A 23,451-nucleotide genomic window follows, 5' to 3' on the forward strand; every position below is an offset into this window, starting at 1 on the left:
TTTTTTGGTTTGTTTTTTTGTTTTTTGTTTTTTTGTTTTTTTTACCAAAGTGGAAAAAATTTAAAGCCCTGGGAAGTTTTAAATGACCCACAGATGATCATCTCAGGCATTCTTTATGTCTCAGGGGTGAATATATTACAAGGTGTGTTCCTCTCTGGGCCAGGTGGGAGCACCTAGCTGTGGTCTCTCTTGATGATCTGTAAGCCAGGTTACTAATGGAGCTGAGGTCTGGAGTGGGCTCGGAGAGAGCACCAGAGTCCCCAGGAGAGCCCTGTGTGCGCCAGGTGATGCTCCATAACCTTGAACACCAAGACAGTGAGTGGAGACTCAGCTGACTTTACTGGGTGAGGCTTGTCTACAGAGACTCAGAAGGTGTGACTCCTCTCTCCCCCCCCCCCCCCCCCCCCCCCCCCGGTGAAAAAGTCATATGTTAAAAATAAGTCGCTTGCAGAAGAGATTTTTAGAAATCCAGGTATTCTCACAGTGGTAGCAAAGTTAGTGATCACTTGGCTGGTGTGACCAAGGGCTAAGAATGTGTTTAGGGTAGGACTGTCTTGGTGTGAATCCCAGGCCTGTCATTTCCTACCTGTGAGATTTAGGGCAAGTTATCTAACTGGTTCTCAGTTTCATTGTGGATGAAGTGTGGGTAGTGATCGTACTGTCTCATGGGGCCCTTTGGGGATTCAGTGAGATATTTGTGGAAATGCCTTAGTGCACTGCACAGCGTATGGTAAATACTCCGTAAGTGCTAGCCACTGTCATTATCGTTCCTACTTTACATATGGGGAAATGGAAGCTCAGGTTTCTTGTGATTCACCTGAGGTCACAAGGAAAGTTCCAGAACCAAACTACAAATCATCTTCTGAAGCCAAGTCATACAATCCTGAGACTTGGCCATACTCAGCTTCATTCATTCATTTATTCAGTATTCACTCAAATGCTTTAACATCAAAGTGCTGGGCTATTTGAACAGTCCTGAAGATTGGCGAATGAAATGGGCACATGCTTCCCGCTTTGGTGGACTTATGTAGTGGGAAGGCAGAAAATGAATAAGCGAATAAGCAAATAATTTCAGAGTTACTAAGGGATGAATGAACCCTTAGTAACAACCCCATTGCACATAAGCAAGGTGGTATCATAGACAAGAACTGGAGATAAGAGGGGGCCGTTTCCCCCTGGAATGTTCACAGAGGTGGCATTTTGATGCATGAGATGCCCAACTGAGTCAGCCACATGAAGCACCGATGGTGAAAACATTTCAGGCAGGGGAGGAGGAAGTGCAAAGACCCCGAGGCCGCCGAGAGCTTGGCTTGGGTTTCAGAGGCAGTCGGAAGTTGGCACAGAGCCTGCCAGAAAGCCCTCTAAGCCTATGCTTCTGTGCAGAGGAAACCTTTATTCACCTTTTCCTGACAGATAAAAAAGTTTCCCAGACACGGGGTATGACCTGTGGCCATCTCTTTCTTTCCCTGCTCCCACAGAAATAAACATGAAAAAGGCATCGCGGTTGTGTGAGGAAAGATGAAAGATGCTATTCTGGCTTCTGAGTAGGCAGAACTTTGGCCCCGGGCCAGGAGAGCGGGGTTCCATCCCAACACTGCACCCCTCTCTGCATCCTTGTGCTTTTCATGCCTGTTTCCCACCCTGTGAAATTAGGAGCTAGGCCAGATGATCTGTGTCCTCTGCCAGTGTGGGAGACTAGTGGAATCCCTGTATCTGCTCCCAGGCTGTTTTTGGGTGGCGGAGAGGGGGAGGAAGACTTTGCAGGCTGGTGGACTCTCCAGCTGGTCTCCAAATTGAGCCATTTTTCACTTTGAACTGAAGGTGACCGCTCTCTCCCCTGCTCCCTCATCCTCTCCTTGGCAGGTTGAAGCTGGAGGCTGAGCCCAAACGTGGCCTTCTCCTTTGCTCTCTTTCCTCCCCGACACAGTGCACTGCAGTATTGCTGCGACCTTGCCTGGGGCAGAGATGTCTCCTTTCCTGCATGCTCTCTTGGGTCTGCTTATAAACTGGAAGACTGGGGCACATGAGAAGACAGAAATGAACCTGCCACGTTCACTACTGTGTTCTCCTCTTGTACCACACACACATGTACCAGACCAAGGGCCATGGCAGACCACTCAGAGAAGCTGGTCTGAACAGAGGCTTCTGGTTCCAGGGGTTGCCTGACAGTCCTGTATCCCAGCAAATGGAGCCAGGTGGACATGGTAGAACAGTCACTGTTTCATAGGGTATCAGAAATTCAAGTGTCATTTGAGAGAGTTTATTGTAATAGAAGGGGTTGTAATATTATACTGTATTATAATAGAAGGGATGCCTTCTATTACATGGGAAGAATCTCTGATCTGAGAGGTTAGGTGATTTGCCCAGGGTTACACAGCAGTAAGTAGAGAATGAATCTGGGACTGCCAGTACAGATCAGCATATCACAATAGGTGCTGCCGATCCATACAGCATATGATGGGCCATTTCAGATAGTTTCTTTTAAAGTACTGTTTGTTTATGAGATTGTGCAACCTGAATCTAACCTATAATGTAGTTATCTTCCCCATTCCTAATTCATACATGGGATTAAACATTAATTAAATATTTATTTGGCACCTCTGTGCCAGTCTCTGTTCCAAGTCTTGTTTGGTAAACACTGAATTGACTCAGTCCTCATAACAACCCTAAGAGATGGGCACTATTATCATCCTCAATTTTTTTTTTTTTTTTTTTACAGATGGGGAAATTGAGGCACATAGAAATTAAATAACTTGGCCAAGGTCACAAAGCTACCTCCCCCCAATAATGGAGCTGGGATGCTGGTTCCAGAGTTCACGCTTTTAACCCATACCTACGTATGTCTCACTGGACAAAGAAAATCATCGCCTGCCCAAAGTGGGCATGCCTCAGGGCCACCAAGCACATTGACCTGTCTAGTTTACAGGTGGGAGAGCTGGAGCCTGCAAAGGGCCTGGGAGGGCTGAATCAGGTTCTACAACACCACTGTTTCTGTTAGTCCTCTCTTTTCCTGCTTTTCTGAGCTGCCTTGGAAGTCTGAACACGTCTCTGGTCTAGAAGACCCAGCAGCAACTTCATTGTTTTCCCTTGAAGTCCCTTTGCTAACTTGTACCTTTGTTGTTTTCATTCCTGGATTTATTATAATGGGCCCAATTAACCTGAGTTGCCTCATGGAGTCTGTGGGAGAAAGAACCAAATGAGCAGATCAGACACTTTCTCTGGTCCTTGGGGAACGCTCAAGCCATCAGAGAGACATCATCTTATTTATAATAAATTCACTGTTCAAAAAGCTTTAAAACATTTTTTTTCTATTAGGAGTATTGTTTCTATCTGTTGAGTCCATGAGTGTTTGACATTGGATGACTTTATAAAACATTCTACTAATTGGATTTATTAAAGCAAATAAATCAAACACTAATTGGAACGTGCCCTGCCATTATTTTTGCTTACTGAATTAGATATAATGGTGTGAAGGCCTTCTTATCATATTTGTGCACTTATTTAAACACCCCCCTGGCACACACTTCTGCAAATTCAATTAGGTATTCAAAAAAGGAATTCAATTTATGCAAGTCTGGTTTACATTCATTCTGGGGGCAAGGCTCTCCTACCCGCGATAGGCTGTTCGCAGTTATAAGCCCCACTTAGATACTGCCTTGCCTTTAAAGCATCTGGCAGCATGAGGGTGGGATCTTGATGGTTTGGGGGTTTGGGTACTTTAATGTGGGTGTCTGCAGAGCAGGGCCAGCTTCGTGGGTGTGTGTGTGTGACCTGAGCAGTCTCATGGAGACTGGCCCTTGCCCCATGCTTATTAGGCTCTACCATGGCCATCTTGAAATTAATTTTTAAGGAAGAGGCTCTGTATTTTAGGTTTGTATTGAGCCCCACAAGCTTTGTAGTTGTATCTATCCCAGAGCTTGCTCTGGTTCTCAGAACTTCTAAGGAGGAAGTCCTTGGTTTGAGTCTTAGCCCTCCCCCTCATTGACTATGTGGTGTTGAGAATGTCATGTGCTCTGGCCTTGTTTTCTTCATCTGTGAATCGGGGGTGTGTGCTAGTTTTGACTCATAAAGTACAAGTGCTGTGATGTGTGTGTGGGGGGTGCTTATTTAATCACAGACAGTTACTGTGCTGCTGTCACCCTTAGCCCACAGGTCAGGAGTGTAGCTTTAGAAGACACTGGGAGACACATTGTCCCCAGAGGGAGGAAAAAACATTATACAGCTGGGAATTGGGAAAGAGTTGTTAAAAGCACATGACATTCAACAGACATCAAACACTCAAATGGTGAAACGTGGCCCCTTTCTGTGATTGTGTTAAAATTAGAAATTTTTACGGCATTAAAGCAAATGTTGGAATGGTATATAACTTGCAGACCAATTCTAGACCTTCACTAGTTTTCATATGGCCCACCATTGAGGAATGGTTTTTACATTCATTTAAAAGTTTTTTTAATGCTTATTTATTAATAAACAGAGAGAGACACAGGGTGTGAGCAAGGGAGGGGCAGAGAAGGAGCAGACTCCAGGCTCTGAGCTGTCAGCACAGAGCCTGATGTGGGGCTCGAACCCACAAACCATGAGATCATGACCTGAGCTGATGTCAGATGCTTAACCGACTTAGCCACCCAGGCGCCCTTGGTTTTTACGTTCTTAAATGGTTAGACAAATCAAAAGAATATATTTTGTGACATGTGAAAACCATATGCAATTCACAGTGCAATGTTAATATTTTTTTTATTGAATACAACTCTGCTCATTGCTGCTTTTTTTTTTTTTTAATTGTGTTTAAGTTTTTTAAATTTGTTGAGAGAGAGTGGGGGAAGGGCATAGAGGGAGAGATAGAATCTCAACCAAGCAGGCTCTGCACTGCCAGTGGGGCTCTGTCCCCTGAGATTGTGAGATTGTGACCTGAGCTGAAGTCAAGAGTTGGACGCTTAACTGACTGAGCCACCCAGGTGCCCCTGCTTATGGTTGCTTCTATGTTGTGGTGTTGCTGCATTGTTGTGACCAAGACCTAGTGGTCCACTGAAGTGGGCAGAATTCTAGGAAAGCTTCCAAGATCCCTGGCCCGTGGCATGCGTGCCCTGTGGAATCTGCATCCCTTGGGTGGGACTACTGAGAATCATGGACTTCAATCCCATGATTAGGTCAGGTTAATGAGAAAAGTGAAGAAAATTTTCAGATGTAATTAAGGTCCTAAATCCCTCGACTTTAATCAAGAAGGAGATGGTCTTGGATGGGCCTACCTGAATCAGGCCAGCCCTGCCCTACTCAGAGCAGGAGATTCGGGGCATGAGAGGGCTTATGGGGAGGGGCCACAAGGCCAGGAACTGTGGGCAGTTTCTAGGGGCTGAGAGTAGCCTGTGGATGACAGCCAGCCAGAGGACACTGAATTCTGCCTAATACCATGTGAGCTCCAAAGAGCATTTGAGCCCCAGAAGAGTGACTTCAGCCTGGTGAGGCCCTGAGCAGAGAAGCCAGCCCAGCCTTGTCTAGACTCCTGACCTGCAGAACCCATGAGCTAATAAATGGGTGCTGTTTTAAGCCCCTAAGTTGTGTTAGTCTGTTGCAAGGCTATGAAAACCAATAAAATCAGAAAAGTGGAAATATTTATTATCTGGCTTTTTATGGAAAGTTTGCTAAATGCGGAGTTAAAAGAATAATAAAAAGTAGTCCTACCACATTGCCCTTTCCTGTGCCCCTAAGCATTTAGTCCTGCCACATCTTGAGTCTGAATAACTTCCAAGTGTGAACTTCCCACATATCAGGGATGAATGTGGGAGGCCTGAGCCTCCACCCCATACACCTTCTTGCCTGAGACCCCACCTCCATTTCTTGTTCTCCCCAGCACACCGTGGCCTCTATTGTGAGTTAAAAAGCATTCTGTCATGAATGCCTTGACTTCTGAGACTGTGGAGAGGCATCTTGAGCCAAGGCAGTGATTTGCAAAAAGGCACGAAGGCTGGCTCAGTGTACTTCTCACAGGGATTGGAGAAGAGCTTTACCGCCAGCCATTTCCCTCAACCAGAACTTCCTTTCAAGATCAAGGTTGCCTTCCAAGTTCATTGTCATGACAACCTGGTATAATTAGTAAGAATGTAGACTGAGTTAGTCGAGGTTCAAGGCCCTCCCTTTGTCTCTTGTGATTTCTGTGATCTTAGGCTAGTTTTTAAATATTTTTATGCCTCAGTTTCCTTATTGATGGGGGATAATGACCATACATATCTCATGGGGCGCTTGGAGTAATTAAATGAGCTAACGTTGGTGAACCCTTAGAGTAGTGCCGGGCCTGTTGTAGTTCACCTGACAGGGAGTGTTGGTTGTCATTATTACCACTCACATCGACTTGAGATTTGTGTCTGCCTGGTAGCCTTGTGTCTACATCTCTTTGACCTTGCACCATGATTACCTGGCTCTTCTGGCATGGTGCCCACCACCCCTGCTCAAACCCTGCTCAAACCCTGCTCAAACCCTGCTCAAACCCTGCTCAAACCCTGCTCATAGTTTAACCCTGAGCAGCTTGCTCTCTTTATGGGTCTGCTGCCGGTACTCTTATGTCCCCTCTGATGCTCCTTGGCCTCCACATGACTCACCTTTTTCCTTCGTTTGGTAGCTTCATGGTTTCTCCTGGCTTCATCCTTTGGCTTGCCTTCATTCTCTGGATTCAGACTTGCCCTCTGTCCTGAGCATTTGCAGACCCAAGGTAAATGCTTTCAAAGGGTCCAGCCTAAGGCTTAGCCCCAGAGCCCTTCTCTGCTCCAAGGCCTACACTGGGTTTATCCTGACCCCTGAGGGAAGCCAGTGGAAGATACACCAGAGCTCCCTGTGGGGGTCTCAGCCTGGCTTCTCTGCATGAGTGCAGATCTATTTTAAATGCCTTCGTCCATTCATTGAACAATCAAGTCAAACACAGACTATGGACCAGGTGCTGGTGAAGGGATATATGGCATGCCCCTGTTTTCGTGGAGCTCTGGGGCTTGGAGAGAGAGGGGCACAGTCCTGTGGTTTCATTTCCCCCTTTCCCCAGGTCCCCAGTGCTGGATGTATCCGCAGAGCACCCTGAGGGGGATATTTGAGTTTTAGCTGTATTCTTGCCAGGGGATGGGGTGTTTCATTGTTACCCTCCTCAGGGCGCATCACTGTGGTTGATCATGTTCACGTGTGTCAATCAAAGTTCGAGCTGTGCTGGAAGTGAACCTGGCCATGTAGAGCAAGCGAGGACAAATTTCTGCTTTCCTTGGATATTTTTTTTTTTTTTCTCCTAGATTTCTCTCTTCACTGGTTTCACCACTGGATGTTATAGGCACAGCTCCCCACCCAACCCTCCCCGCCCCTCCGGAAGCAGCAGGGTGAAACTTGGATTCTGTGCACACACACGGTGTCCTAAGAGGGGCAGGGTTAGAGCAATGGAAAGTACTCGGGCTTTGGTGCCATTACAACCTGAGACTAATGTCTTGATTCTACTGCTTCATGCAGGTTAGTTTACTTCTCTGTCTATAGAATGGGTACAATCAGAATGGCAGTGCCTGCAGTGACAGTTACACATTTAGTCGCCAATAAAAGGAGATGTTAGTATTGTTATTGCTTTATGCGAGGGCATTCTTTCTCCCTGAGATTCCTAGCTGGGCACATCCCTTAGTAACTTTGAGGACAAGTTTTCTTGTGTAAAACGGGGAAAGCAATGTTTCTTTCTTAGAGGAGGGGGTGTCAGACTGCAGCCCCTTGGTTAAGATCGGGCCCATCACCGGGCTTTGTGAATAAAGTTTTATTGGAACACAGCCAGCCACATCCATTTGTTTTTGTATTGTCTACAGCAGCTTTTATATTGCAGTGGCAGAGTTGAGTAGTTGTGGCAGAGACTGTATGGCTGCAAAGTTGAAAATTTTTTGGTGTTGGGCCCTTTTCGGAGGAAGTTTGTCATCCCCTGTCTTAGTGGGGGTAATTGGACTTCCATTTGTATGCACACATCTATAAATACATACTTAACATAGCTCAAGTGCAGTGCCTGGCATATAACAGAAGCTCAGGAAATGTTTAGTTCCTCTTCTGAACTTAATTCTGTTCAAGAAAATACAGGATTCATATCTGAGAAATGCAGAGGCAGACACATATTTTTATTGAATTCTATTCCTTTCTCATTTTCAAAAGAAGAGCTCATGTTTAAAAAAAAAATTCTGATTGGCACTATAAACTTTATTTATGCTTTAATGTATCCTAGAGTATGTATCCTGCACTATTTTGACTTCCCTTACAGATGCTGATCTGCTATACATTACGAAACCCAAATGGATTTCCAGAATCCAATTTCCTTGCTACAGTTTTCCATTTCTCTGTTGACTTTTTATGCTTGACTCTCGTCAGAGCATCTGGGGCCTTTGCCACATTTTGACCTCCACCTGTCCAGGGAAATAGCTCCTGTCTCTGGGTGCAGGAAGGTAGGGCTGTGTCCTTCGCCCTGTCCTCCCCTAGTTATGTGGGTCTTCTCCAAACCAGGATGTGTGCTCTGGACACATGTGCTGATTCCTATTCCTGGGGTGGGTTTTTTGTTTTCCCCCATAATGATTGTGGTCGGGTTGACATCAGTTAAATGGGTCTGCCTGTTCTTTAAAACTGAATGAGGGGTGCTTCCAGATGAGTCTTTTGGGAACCTCTCCACTCATTAGTTTTTCCTAAGTCGCCTGCCACCAACACCTGCAGAGGCGGCCGGGAGCCTTTTCTGTCAGGCGTTAGGGAACTAAGGAATTGCATCAAGAAAGTAAACATGATTTTTGAGATAGTAAGAGGAACAGCAGTGAGACTCAGGGTTATCAAGGGTTTGAATATTTCATGCTATGGGTCCAGAAGTGACTGGTCTTTGCTTTCTTCTCCTCCCCTTGGTGGCTTTCAGTAGCCAGTCCCTGGCTTACAGTGTGGCTCTGCATCTTGGTGGCTCCTGAGAGTTCCCGGTTCTTTCTGCGTCGCTGGAATCCTTCCCTTTACCACGGCGGGGCTCCCTGGTGATCCGTCACATACACCACAAAACGAGGACCCAGAAACGAGGAAGAGATGTGAGCTAGTGTGGGGCTCTACCCCGTGGCAGCGTGGGTTGCTGTCAGGATGTGTAATCCTGTGCTCGTAACTACTCTCTCTCAATCTGTTGGTTGAGAGGAAGAAAATTCAGGGAGGATGGTTTAAAGGAAATACTTACTAAGTATGTTTTTCTCTCAAATAGCTTTTAACACTTGTGTCTGGGTCAGGCCAGACTAATGGGGAGCAGAACTCGAGATTGAATCCTATTGAGCCCCAATGAGTAGCTTTCCCCCTGTTGTGTTTTGGGTGATGGGGTCAGTTTATGTGGAGAACGAGAAATAGTCTCATGTAATTGGCCATGTGCTCCTTGTGTGGGTGTTTCTTCAGATACAGTTCATGATGGAGCATGGGGTTTCTGTTACCAGTGGTGCTGCGGAGACATTCTTGGGTGAGCCAAGCACCTGGAATGGGTGTAATTTTCCTGTGCAATTGGCTTTTGTTGTAGGAACACTGAGTGTCCGGTATCTGAACAGATTTCCCTTTTTCTAGTGGCTATTGGAAGCTCGGAGCCAAATACCAAACTCCCTTTCAGCAGGCAGGCATGTCGGAAACTGCTTTTCTTTCTTTCCTGTCCTCAGCTGTTTTTTTTTTTTTTTTTTTTTTTCCCATCATGCCTAACATGCTGTATTTGCTCCTTCCACATTGATGAAGCCACAGTGGATTTGTGAGTGGTAGTGGTCAAGTTGGGAGAGGGTATATTGGACCAGTTAAGGCAGCCTCCTTTGAATGGGGTCTTTGAGCTTGCTTCAGCCCTTCTCTATGAAGGTGTTTTTTGCATTTTTGCACCTTGAGTGTACGTTTGTGAGGCTGTCTTTCCCTGCACTCTGCAAACTGAGTGTAAGAATTCTTTGTCGATTCTGTGCCCATGCACAGAATACATTAAAAAAAAAAAAAACTTATTTAACTTTGTTTCTAGAATAAGCAAAGAAATGCATTCTAATGGGAGAGATCCAACCACCTTGGAAGCCCTTTTTCTGATCCTCTCTTATAACCTTAGAAGTGAAAGGCTTGGTCCTTGGTTTTGGGGGAATACATTCTCTCTCTGGTCCATTAGAATGAGCATGGGTTATGTGGTTAGGTCACCGCAGAATTAATCTTGGCTCTAACATTCCCTTCTGTGTGAGTTGAGAAGGTCGCTTAGCCCCTCCGTGCGTTAATTACCTTGTACTTACAATGAGGGATAAAAATCTGCCTCACCAAGTTGCAAGCATTAAGTGAAAGCAAATGAGCAAAAATAAGCAGTCAGTGTCTAGTATGTTGCCTGGCATGGAGCACATGCTTGAGAGAGCATGCGAAAGGTTCTGCTATGGTCCTAGTTAACCCCTACAATGTCAGTAACATAAGACAAGTTGGTATTTTGCTCTTGGAGAGTGAATGCTGGTATTACTGGTCATGTGACTGGTTGGCTCTCTTCCAGTGTCTCAGGGATCTAGACTCTTTCCCCCTGGATGCCACTGCTTTCACCTATAGTTTTGGAGTTCTTCACAGCAGGGGTAGGTGAGGGGGATTCCTTGTAAGAGGTCATTTTTATGGGCCAATCATGCACATGGTGGATATCCCTTTGTTACACATCTCTAGGGCTTACTATGTGGTCTTGCCCAGATGCAAGTGGCCTGGAGACACAGTGCTCTTGTGTGCACAAGAGAGAAGACCCAAACAGTTTGCTATGCCCATAGCATGGTCTTGGCCACTCTTTCCTTGTCTCACCCTGGAGGCTGATGTCTATTTAGGATGCTAAGTCAGGTTTCCAGCGGACTCTTGAGATGCGGCAGGTGTCCCTTGCTTATCAATTCAAACAGGTTAAGGATCTGTTGTCTACGACATTGACCCGATTCATTTGTCTCCTGCAGGCTGGGCTCCCGGCAGGTGATGGCATGGTGATGGAGAAAAGGGGGATGGCCTACCTAAGAGCAATGGAACCACTGCCATCACTGCTTTTAAATTGTAAATATAGGGGCTCCTGGGTGGCTCAGTCAGATAAGAGTCTGTATCTGGGTTTTGGCTCAGGTCATGATCTCATGGTTGTGTGAGTTCGATCCCTACGTTGGGGTCTGTGCTGGCGGTGCAGAGCCTGCTTGGGATATATTCTCTCTCTCATTCTCTCATATTCTCTCTCTCCCTCTCTCCCTCTCTCCGTCTCTCCCTCTCTCCCTCTCTCCCTCTCTCCCTCTCTCCCTCTCTCTCTCTCTCTCTCTCTCCCCAGCTTGTGCTCTCTCTTGCTCTTTCTCTCTCCCCCGCAAAGTAAAAAACAATTGTAAATGTAGTGTATTGTGTTCTCATGTCTGGAGCATTCACACTCTGTTCTGGTTTGGGAAGTTTATAGAAGAACTGATTTGGGGGCGCCTGGGTGGTGCAGTTGGTGAAGCATCTGACTCTTGATTTTGGCTCAGGTGATGATCTCACAGTTTCTAGGATCGAGCCTGCTCCGGTTCCTGCGCTGACAGTGCAGAAAATGCTTGGGACTCTTTGTCCCTCTCTCTCTCAAATAAACATTTTTAAAAAATTAAAAAGAAGCAATTCGGGAGGATCACTTGGAATTTTTCAGGCGATGTGGGGAAGGAGCTTTCTAGGTAGAAGGGGCAAGTATGGGGCTTGGCAGAGCGGGTTGAGTGTGGGGGTACTCGGTGCTCACTGTTACTGGAACGGAGCTTTGTGTCAGGAGTCCTGTGTTAGCATTATTGGTTCATTCACTCAACAGATACTTAAGCCCCTACTATGTGCCAGAGCTGTTCCCAGCCTTTCTGAAGCTCACTGTCTAGTGCAAGCTGGTTGATTGCCTCCCTCCTTGACTTTCAGAGGCCAGCTGAGTTCTCCGCTGTATCCAGAGTGAAGTGCCCTCTCCTAACCTTTCATCTCCTGGCCTCCTGTCCTTGCCTGTTGTCCCTTGTCAGTATGCACTGGTCATCGGCCTTCCTCAGTTACCTGAACTACGAGTGGCACATGGCTGCCATGTGTGGCCTGCTCTCCCTGAGGAGCTGGGTGTAGTGGAGGAGCATTATAGCACAGGACAGGGAACTATTTCCGGGACATGTGGGAAGGCTTCCTGAACCCCTGGTAGTCTGTCACCCACCTCACCTGCAGCCTTTGTGGCGCAATGCTAAAATGCATGTGGGTTATTCATTTACTTATTCACCATCATTCTGTCTTGTGGAAGAGTGACAGGACCCTTGTGTAAACCGCGGTACGGCCAGGGCCTGGGACTCTGTTGGACCTGCATTAACGGCTCAGTTCATGTTGAACTGAAGAATGAATGAATGGAATCAGATTTAGCTCCTACCAAGGCATCAGCCAGTTTCCATCACAGGAAATTTCTTACTGGCTGTCACCTTTTGTAGGTTTCTGCTTTCCATTGTTTCTTGAATCCCTTTCTTCCTCTCCTTTACTTTGTAATTGAGGTATCCACATTAGACATCCCAAATTGCTGTTACTTCTTAGTGCAAAGTTATTTAATACTCTTGACTCAAGCCCAAATGCCTGTATTACCAAAGTACGTCCAGGCCTCCTTTGTTCAGCTGAGACTCCAGATTGGGGTGCTAAGGGTCAGTGCTTCTGGGTTATCATTTATCATTCACACAAGATCTGTCAACAGGACTTCTACCCCACTAAGAACATCCCAGGCCTGGGGTGCAGAGAAGGGCTTTTGTCCTTGGCAGCTGGTAGGGACGATGGGGAAATATTAGGGAAGGCTGCAGACCTGGGCTGGGGCCAGCAACGGATGGCTTCTGTACATGGATTGGAACCATGTTTGCATGTGTGATGGGGGAGGAGGATGTGTAAGGGAGGCAGATGGTGATGTGATGACACCTGAGCATCAAGGAGAATGGGGGGGCAGTTGCAGAGCTGGCCGGGTGTGAAAGGGGGTTTGGGAGACCATCAGGAGGCTGCTGTAGAACGCTGTCCTGTGCCACCTCTGTGTCCTGCCGGCTCACCTGGATGCCCCCCCTCCTGCTCTTGGTCCGCAGATGTGCTGGGTACTCCAAAGCCCTGATCAGTCCTCCTTTGGGATGTCATGGCTCCTGTTGATCCAGACCAGAATTTCCTCCTTGGAGCCCTGGTTCTGTAGCCCACATCTTTGTTCACGTCCCCTGGAGGGGACCTACCGCTCATGGTGTATGCTCAGTAAATCCTTGCAGAGTTGAATTGTTAGAACTTACTGTAAAATGGTAGATGGCTTTAAACACTATCAGCACCAACTACGATTGTCTGATTCTTCACAAATTTGATTTTTATGCCATGAAACATGATTTTTCACAAACTGCTTTTATAGGGAAGGAGATAGATGTGGAGAATTTATTCCGTGCCAGTTACTTTTCATGTGTTACCCCATTTAGTCCTCATGGTTTTTCGGTCCGGTGGCTCCTCCCCTCCCCTCAGTTTCCAGGTGGGGAAACTGAGCCGCAGATGGGGAAGCAGCTGGCCGGGGCTGGCCCAGGTTCGCAAGGTGGAGCTGTGTGCAGCTGGTCTGGCCGGACTCTGGAGCTGGTGTTCTCTCTGCTGCCCCCAGTGTCTGTCCCTGTTGTAGGAAGCAGTCACAGAGGCATGCCCTGGCATTCATTTTTTCCTACTCAGAATGAGATGTTACTGTTTACTTTCTCGGGAAGGAAGATTAAAATCAATGTAACTAGCCTTATTAACTTTTTTAAATAGGAGGGGCCGGCAGATGCCAGCACCTTTCTGAGAGAACCAGAGCAAATATAAAAATCCAATTTGCTTGCCTTTTTTTTTTTTAAATCTTCTTCCAAGTTTAATATTCAAAGTTGTAAATGAGGAGCTGATGAGACAGGGGTAAGGAGCCAAGCTCAGACACCAGGAGGTATTTACCCGTATCTTTTTTGTCTGCAGGTGGCTGTTCCTTTGATGAACACTACAGCAACTGTGGTTATAGCGTGGCCCTGGGGACCAATGGGTTTACCTGGGAGCAGATTAACACATGGGAGAAACCAATGCTGGACCCTGCGGTGCCCACAGGTACGTGACCCACTGTGTTGGAGGCTGGGATGAGGGTCACTAACTTCTAGGATGACTTACGGGGACAAATGTATGGGTTGAGTGGAGAGGGCAGTAGACAATGTCCTTCGAGTAAGTTTCTCCTCTCCAGGGGTAATCAAAACAAGGCTGAGTGCATTCTTAAGGTATGTGGTAAGAATCACACGTCCCCTGGATTCAGGAACCTTTGGGATTTCTTTTAGCTTTAAGATTCTAAGCTTTAGCTATAAGTAGAGCATCCCTGGGTTTTGCTTGGGAACCCAAGAGTAGTTGGATTTGGGGTGGAGAGGAAAGAACTTGTGAAGAATGAGGTCTTTCCTTTTCTTCCAGGACACACAGATACATAACTTGTATATCTCGAGGGAAACTTCCGCAGTCAGAATATTACTCATAGTTAATGTCCTGACATCCTGAATGCCCAGCTTGTCATTAACCAGCAGGGCTAAAGGGCTAATGTGCTTTCTTGATAGATGGCCGCTTGAGGCAGGCCTATGAGAGTGACATCTGGTATATTCTAGCAGAGGTACACCTGGAGGAGAATACTCAGGGAAAACACACTTAGGGTGGGCTATGCCTGGGTGACTTGAATCTTGAAAACGTTTACCTGGGGACATATGCCAGGAAGAGTTACAACTCTGGGAACATGAGGATCACCTCTTTGGATATGTGATCCCAGGTACAGCGGTAAAGACGGCTGGTTTGGGTGTTGGAGAGGGAACATCATATTTAATGGTTCCTCCCCATCTAAGGGCAGTTTGACCCACATACTATCTTGTTCTTTGTCCACACATCTTGTGGCACTCTTCCTCGCTCTGGCCATTAAATACTGGAGATCTCAGGCTTGTTCTATACTGCTTCCATGTGTATTAGGTTCTCCAGAGAAACAAAATCAATAGGATTTATAGAGATACATTTAAGAGGAGTTTAGTATGGGAATTGGCTCACACTGTATGGAGGCCGAGAAGTCCCATCATCTGCTGTCTGCAGGTTGGAGAACCAGGAAAACCAGTGTGTAATTTGGTCCAAGTCTGAGGGCCCTAGCATACAGGGCTAATGATATAAACCCTGATCTGAGTTCGAAATCCCAAGAACCGGGAACACCAATGTGTGAGGGCAGGAAAAGGTGGATGCCTGTAGCTCAGGTAGAGAGAGTGAATTTACCCTTCCTTTCCCCCCCTTTTTTTTTTTTTTATTTGGGGCCACAAGGGAGTGGATGATGCCTCCCCCCGCCCTCCCCCTTGGTGAGTGCTATCTGCTTTATTCCATTCACCAACTCAAATGCTTGTCTATTCTGGAAATAGCCTTATAGACACATCTAGAAATGATGTTTTAGCAGCTATTTGGGCATCTTGTAGCCCAGTCAAGTTGACACACACGGTTAACCATCACACTACAGATGGCCTTCACCACTTCTGTGCCTTCGGTTGCCATCAGACATCTCATAAGAACTCTAGACCACCCACTTCCTGGCTGCCATGTCTTTTTGGCTTCCTCTGGGGAGAAGAATTTAACAGGATGCACTAAGCTATAGACAGAGAAGACACTCAGACCTGTCCAGGTAAGGATGTGGCCTCTGTGGCCTCATGGACTTGGAGTTTGGCTCTAAAGCAGGAGGCTGCTGGATGGTTCTGTATACTTCCAATTAAAGGCATAAATGGTTATGTAAGTTTTTCATGAGTGTAGATACCCGCCCCTGGTGTAATAAATCTGTCCTGTGGTACAAAATTGAACTTTGCAGATCTAGTAGGATCTTACTTTGTGTGAGCAGAGTCGACAGCAACTACACATGCCCATTAGTGAGGTGACCGTGGGACAGCCTGTATGTGGGTTGCCCCATCATAGTTTTAAACATTGCTGACTTAATTCTCAAAGGTGCCTTGGTTTAGATGATAGAATCACTCATTCTATTAGAGTCCAGAGTACTTTGCGGGAATACACCACATCTCCTCTGTTTTGCCTGACCATCTTTGACGTTGGCCAAATGTATCCGGATCTTCTAGTATGTCTATGTGTTTGTATCCAAAAACATCTAGCCCTGCAGAGCCTTATAGGCTCTCCAAACTCAACATGGCTAAAACTGAACTCTTGATTCATCTTTGCCCCTCTCCCCATGTACTACTCTCTATGGAACCTTTTCCTCCACCTTACTGTCTTGTGCCTCCCCTTTGTAGCTCAGCTTAAACATCACTTCCTTAGGGTGGCACTTCTAGATACTTCAGCCTGGGTCAGTTATCTCTGTAAATGTTTCCCATTGCATCCTGTGCTTTTTCTCAATGATGCATGTCACATTGGATGTTGTTTGTTTGGTGTATGTTATACCCTCAGATGAGGAGTTCCACATGTGTAGGGACCATGACAATCTTGTTGATAGCTTTATCTCAGTGCTTAATACAGTGCATCATATGTAGTATGTACTAAATAACATTTTATTGGATAGACACATGGATGGATGGCCAGATAGTCTGCGCTAAGTGTATTTTATTTATTATTTAAAATTTTTGTTTGCTTTCTTTTTTTTTAAATCTTTATTTTTGAGAGAGAGACAGAGTGCGAGTTAGGGAGGGGCAGAGAGAGGGAGACACAGAATCAGAAGCAGGCTCCAGGCTCTGAGCTGTCAGCCCAGAGCCTGATGCAGGGCTCGAACCCACGAACTGCAAGATCATGACCTGAGCTGAAGTCGGATGCTTAACCGACTTCAGCCACCCAGGCACCCCTATGATTCTTTTTTTATTTTTATTTTATTTATTTATTTATTTTTAATTTTTTTTTTTTTAACGTTTATTTATTTTTGAGACAGGGAGAGACAGAGCATGAACGGGGGAGGGTCAGAGAGAGAGGGAGACACAGAATCCGAAACAGGCTCCAGGCTCTGAGCTGTCAGCCCAGAGCCCAACACAGGGCTCGAACTCACGAACTGCAAGATCATGACCTGAGCTGAAGTCGGATGCTTAACCTACTGAGCCACCCAGGCACCTCTATGTTTCTTTTTTTAAATTGAAGCAGAGTTGACACACGATGTTATATTAGTTTCAGGTGTACTCCAGGTGATTCAACAAGTCTGTTATGCTGTGCTAAGTACAAGTGTAGCTACCATCTGTCGCCATACAATGTTACTGACTCTGTTCCCCATGCTGTACCTTCTCATGACCTATTCATTCCATAACTGGAAGCCTGTATCTCCCACTCTCCTTCACCGTTTGGCCCGTCCCTGTCTTCACCTTCCCTCTGGCAACCAACCACTAATTTGTTCTCTGTAGATATGGGTCTGATTCTTTTATCTGTTCATTTGTTTTTTAGATCCCGTATATAACTGAAATCATGATATTTGTCTTTCTCTGACTTCACTATCAAGTGTTTTTTAAATAAAGAAATGAAGGTCAACATCTTCAAATCCCTTTGGGCCCTCTGTTTAAACTGACCACGGATTTTTAACCTTTCCTGTAATCCTTCCATTTTACAGATCAGGAAACCAAGTTTCCAAGAAACTGTGTGGCATGGCTCGTTTGCCCACTGTGCCAGTCTCTCTTCCCAGAGGAATAACTCTTCTATTCTTAATTTTTCAGTCCCTCATTATGGGAGAGTGTCATTTCATAAATACCAGATTGTGCTAATACAATCCTCTGAGCTTTTCTTAATAGAGGCATTTGATAATGATCACTGAAATTATTCTGTCATGATGCGCCTGTGGATTTCAGTGGCTCCATGTGCTTCTTAGAGAGGCATGAAAGTGAATTTGGATTAGGCAAAATTGTTTGTTCTTCTCATGGGCCAAAACTGAAATCTTACTTTTCCTTCTGTAAAACCAGCACTTTGCATCCTTTGGAAGTCTAGTTTGAGTCTGTTTATTCAGATGTTCCACACCCTTTGACTGATCCCCTTCTGTGTGACAAGCTCTGTGCCGGACTGTAAGTGACACTGTGTCATTTTGGCACTTAGTCCCTCTGCTGGCTTCTCCTGGCACATGGGAAGAAATTTGAACTCTTTGCTACAGCCTGCAACGTTCTGCATGATCTTGTGTCTTCTCCAAGCTCCTTTTCTTCTCAAAATGCTCCAGGCACACTGGCTCCTTTCAGTGCCTTGGAGACTGAAAGGCTGTAAAATTGTTGGCTGGCTCCAGACATTTGCACATGCTGTTCCTGCTCACTGGAATGGTTTTCTCCACTCCTTGTGTGGCCAGTTTCTTCAGGTGTCAGCTCAGATGACTGCTTCTCACGGACATTGCCCCTTATCAGTCTATGTAAATAAAGAGTCCCTCCTTGCTGTTCCCATGGGATCCTGTTCTTGGCTTTCAGAGTTCTTAACGTAAACATGTTTCCAGGCCAACTCATTCCAATCCTATGCCATAGCTCAGTGACTTTGGGCCCTTAATCCCTCTGCCTCTGTTTCCCCATCTTTAGCATGGGAACCAGTGTGAGAGTTAAATGGAATGATGGCTGAGTGAGTGTGAAGTGTTTGCACATGGTAGAACTTAATCAGTACTGGTTCCTCTGTGCTCTTTTCTAGTTTTTTCCTTTTTTTTTTTTAATGTTTATTTATTTATTTTTGAGAGAGCAAGTGAGCAGGGGAAGGGCAGAGGGAGAGGGAGCCAAAACTCTAAGCAGGCTCTGCACTGTCCGTGCAGAGCCCGATGTGGAGCTTGAACTCACGAGCTGTGAGATCATGACCTGAGCCAAAATCAGACGCTTAACTGACTGAGCCACCAGATGCCCAACTCGTTTCTGGTTCTTAACAATCTCTGGAGCTGTAAGTCTAAGTTCTTCTTAGAACCATGTCTCCTCCTTCAAGTTCTCCTGACCCATGATGCTTCTTTACCCAGGTGCTTGACTCAGTAGGTGGTCTGCGTGGGTCCCTGAGAGACCCAGAGAGGCTTTTCAATACCCAGGGTACTTGCTGCCCTGCGGGCTTGCACATCTCCTCTAGCCCCCAGCTCTGTCAATTCAGCACTCCACACCATTGCTTTCACGGTTTGTCCTCATCCTTTTCCATGGGAAAAGCCCTCGGGCTGGCATTCCAGGCTTCAGACCTCTGACCTCATCTTTGTTGGGGCTGTCACAGAGGAATGGGGATACTACACCCACAGACCCTCTTTCCAAGCCTCGATCTGGTCCGTAGAACTTTATGCAGTTTCCTTTGGTTTCTAGCTCTGCCTTTCCCAGCCTTGGCATAAGTGTCTTGGGGACTGAAGTCTCTGAGTGTCCTTTTCAAAGGGCTGAAGCCAGAGGCAGTGGGGCTTGGGAGGTGTCCTTTAATTTCTTTCTTGATTAAAATTTTTTTTTAACATTTATTCACTTTTGGGAGAGACAGAGTGTGAGTGAGGGAGGAGCAGAGAGAGAGGGAGACACAGAATCTGAAGCAGGCTCCAGGCTCTGAGCTGTCAGCACAAAGCCTGACACGGGGCCCAAACCCACGAACCATGAGATCATGACCTGAGCTGAAGTTGGAGGCTTAACCGACTGAGCCACCCAGATGCCCCTCATTTCTTTTTGATGCTTGTAAGCTATTATTTTAAGTGTTGGAACAAAGTAAGGTTGACTTGTAGGCTGGAAACCCAGGTGCATAGGAAATGCTGCATTTGCATGAACTTAAATCGGACCCCAACCTTCAGGGAGTTAGACCTAAATTTTTGTCATTTTGGGGGGGTCCCCCCTTCTAGAGGGGTTATAGATGTCATGGGGACTTAAACAGGCCAGGCTATTGTAGTTTCTTCTTAGAAGCCCACTGTCACATTCCTGTGGTCCCTTTGGGTCTAGTAATACTGATGCTTCTTCCCAGGCTTGGATCCCTTGTTTGGAGTCCAGCCAGCCCAGGTGCATCACCCAGGATCCCTTCTGGGGCTACCACCACTGAGCTGTATGGGACCAGCAGACCCTCCCTTCCTTTTCCCACTGTGGAAGACTATCTGTCCTCACTTTCTACACCCCAAAGGCACACCCTTCTTGTCACAGCCCTTATTTGAAGTCATAATCTCTTGAGTAAAATTTTAAGCTTTACAACAACTAGAAGAAAGAAGGAACCTTTCACTTCAAGCAGCCTCTTCTCTGTGTCCTGCACCGATTTCTAGAGCAGATACAAAGACCCTAGTTACCTGATTGGAAGGGGCACATGTTAGGAAAAAATCCATGGAAAACACACACAGGGGTAGCTTTCAACCAATTGGCTTGCCATGGAAGCAGATACAATCTCAATATTGTGGTGCTAGTTTTCCTTTCTGTCACTGTCATAGCAGGCCGTCACACAGTAGGATTGGTGGAGGAAGAGAGATACATAGACAAGGAAGTGGCCATGGGAACACAGACACAGATTGGAGCAATGCATCTATAGGCCACAGAGTGCCAAGGGTACTGGCAGATACCGGAAGCCTCCTTCCCTAGAGCCTTCAGAGAGAATATATCCCTGTCAGCAACCTGATTTCAGACTTGTACTCTGAAAGGTTCTGTTTCTGTTGTCTTAAGCCACCCAATTTGTTACAGCAGCCCTGGGACACTATGACTGGGTCATTCACATATCTGTATCCTGACCCCATCACCTTTCCTACGTTAGAACTAACACCAGGGTGCTGTAAGTATAGGAGCCTTTGCTTTCTTTTAAAAGAACTGACATTTCTGTGTTCACTCTAACCAAGAACTGGATAAAACATTTTCCTGTGAATTTCTATTTTTTAATGTTTATGTAAAAAAAATTTTTTGTAATGTTTGTTTATTTTTGAGAGACAGAGACAGAGTGTGAATGGGGGAGGGACAGAGAGAGAGAGGGAGACAGAATCTGAAGCAGGCTCCAGGCTCTGAGCTGTCAGCACAGAGCTGGATGAGGGGCTTGAACTGTGAGGTCATGACCTAAGCTGATGCCATATGCTTAACTGACTAAGCCACTCAGGTGCCCCTAGTGTTTATTCATTTTTGAGAGAGACCGAGGGAGAGAAAGTGTATGTGTGCACATGAGCAGGGGTGGGGCTCCACTCACAAATCATGAGATCATAACCTGAGCTGAAACCAAGAGTTGGGTGCTTAATGGACTGAGTCACCCAGGCAACCCACTATGCATTTCATCTAATGTGCCACCATCCCATGAATTCAGAGATCTTATCTCCTCTTGTTTTGAGAAAATCAAGCCCCAGAGAGAGAAAGTGATTTGTCCAACCTCATGCAAGTTAAATATGAAAGAGGAGCCAGTCTTCAAATCCAGGGTAGAGAAATCTGTGTTGTATACATGGCACTGTCATCAACAAAGCATCTGTTAATGTTATTTATATTTAAAGTCATGCTTTATGATTGCAAAAATGCACATTTGTGGTAAAGACTATGCATGGTAGAGGTAGCTATAAGAAACAAAATTAAAGTCATATGCTCACACAAACTTACATAAATACATATTTTTCTATATAATGCTATTTTTAAGTATTTTCCTATGTCATTAAATATTCCTCAAAAAGCACACTTTTTTTTCAATATATGAAATTTATTGTCAAATTGGTTTCCATACAACACCCAGTGCTCATCCCAAAAGGTGCCCTCTTCAATACCCATCACCCACCCTCCCCTCCCTCAAAAAGCACACTTTCTAAAAAGCTTCATAGTTTTCCATTAAAACGATTGTTCCATGATTTAACCACCCTGTTGTTGGATATTTAAGTTGTTTCCAGTTACTCACTCCTGAATCACATTGCAGTGAGTGTTCTTGTACATCTATCTTTGCTCCTCTCCAATAGACGTTCTTACATTTGCTTTCATATATAGATATATATATCTATATATGAAATATATATAGAAATATATGTAGAAACATATATAGATATATCTATATATATATTTCTGTACTCCCTTCTGTATCAAACATAGAGTAGTTGTACATTATTTTTGAGATCTGGCAGAATGTCCACATGTCAAACATGGAGTCCTGGATATTTGCCCACAAATTGATGTAGGGAAGATTCTTTGTGGACTCTGCAGCCCTAAACACAAGTCAAGAACTGGCTGGTGATGGCCCCCTGAGTGTAGCACGTTACAGCTCATAGTGTACTAGTTGGAGACCTTCTGAGGATTAGCAGGAATTCTGTTCAAGATAATAATCAACTAGAGAGCAGTCCGAGCACTAGTCCAGGCGGATATCAGCTGTAAAAAGCAGATTGGTCTCTCCAGTGCTGATTTGACGAATAGCAAGCCTCTTTGTAGTCTGTTTTTGAGCTAGCTTCTGTTCTCCTTGTAGGCAGGGGCAGTGAATGTTTGCCAAATGAATTACTCTTGTTAGTAATTAAACTTTCTTATGATACGATCCCAGCATCTATTTCCAGCCTGAGCCTCCATTTCGGCCTTCTTGGCTTCTCTTTCTATATAGTCATGTGAGAGAGGCTGTTAGACTTGAGTTTAGGGAGTCTAGCCTCCAATTCTGCTTCCTGAATTTGGGAATCTCCCACTGTGTGGAATCTTGGTGGACCGTGCAACTTGTCCAGAGGTGAAGGTGCCAGAAATTTACTCTTCCTCATGGCTTGGGTGTGGCTGGACATGGGGCCTGGATGCAGCCCATTGGAGGGAGGGTGGGCCAGAGGCCTGTACAGGGGGGTCCCGTGATAGGGGTGTTGTCTGGGCCACAAGAGATCCTACTAAATGAGGTTGCTGAATTGCTGCCGCCTTGGCTCCCCAGAACTGCCTAAATTTTTGTTCATTTTTCAAGGCTATTCTCTAGCTTTCTGTTCATGATGAGCCTCCCAGTATTCATGCAGAACATTTCTGAGTTTGAGAAGGATTGTCATAGTTGATTTTTCTTGTTTCTAACCCCAAACCTTGCAGGTTCCACAGTCTTGTCTTTGGCTAGAAGGCATCTCCTATCTCCCTTTGTCTTACGTCAAAACCCTGAACAGATTAGCCTCCTCCAGGAGGACCTCCCTGACTCTCCCTGTGCAGGATTGCCTCTTCTCTGTGCTCCTGTGGCTGAGTTTATTATATCTTGTCTTGGATTTCTCACTATGGCTGTGAGCTCCTTAAGGGCATGGGCTGCTGATCATTGTTCCTTCCCTCTGCCCTGCATTGGGCTTGGAACAGGGAAGGCGATCCATGTATGAAGACTAAATTATCATTAAGGTTATAAGCATTTGGAAAGTTAGGAGCAAGTTGATATCAGGGAGTTTTGGGGAGAACCCTGGAGAGCTGCTGCTTTCTTTGGCATTTTTATGGTACCTGGTGCACCTGCGGCTTTCCTACCTGGTCTGCCTCCTCTCAGCCTGATGAGGCTCAGTCTGGCTGGACCATTGCTCCCAGGTCCTGCCTTGTCAAGGCTCTTTTGCTCTATAATTGACCCTTGGGACAAATAAAGGGGCCCTGCAGATTCCCCCTGGCTTCACTCTGGGGCCTGGCACGTGTGTGTGGATCTGCTTGTGACCTATGTAAGACCCTCCCCATTGGA

At 45.8% G+C, this 23,451-nt stretch overlaps 1 protein-coding gene across 17 annotated transcripts in view; it reads left to right on the forward strand.

The window, feature by feature from the left end:
• The window catches only part of PTPRT (protein tyrosine phosphatase receptor type T), a 1,067,285-nt gene that overhangs the window by 259,971 nt on the left and 783,863 nt on the right, over nucleotides 1-23,451 (forward strand). For all 17 annotated transcript variants that reach the window (XM_019458468.2, XM_019458472.2, XM_053890232.1 and 14 more), the window contains exon 2: nucleotides 13,912-14,037. In XM_019458468.2, coding sequence (XP_019314013.2) covers nucleotides 13,912-14,037 — 126 coding nt within the window. The remainder of the gene's footprint in view (nucleotides 1-13,911; nucleotides 14,038-23,451) is intronic.

Source organism: Panthera pardus, unplaced genomic scaffold, assembly GCF_024362965.1.
Source record: "Panthera pardus isolate Hobbes unplaced genomic scaffold, ASM2436296v1 HiC_scaffold_25, whole genome shotgun sequence".
NCBI classification, from domain to species: Eukaryota; Metazoa; Chordata; class Mammalia; order Carnivora; family Felidae; genus Panthera; species Panthera pardus.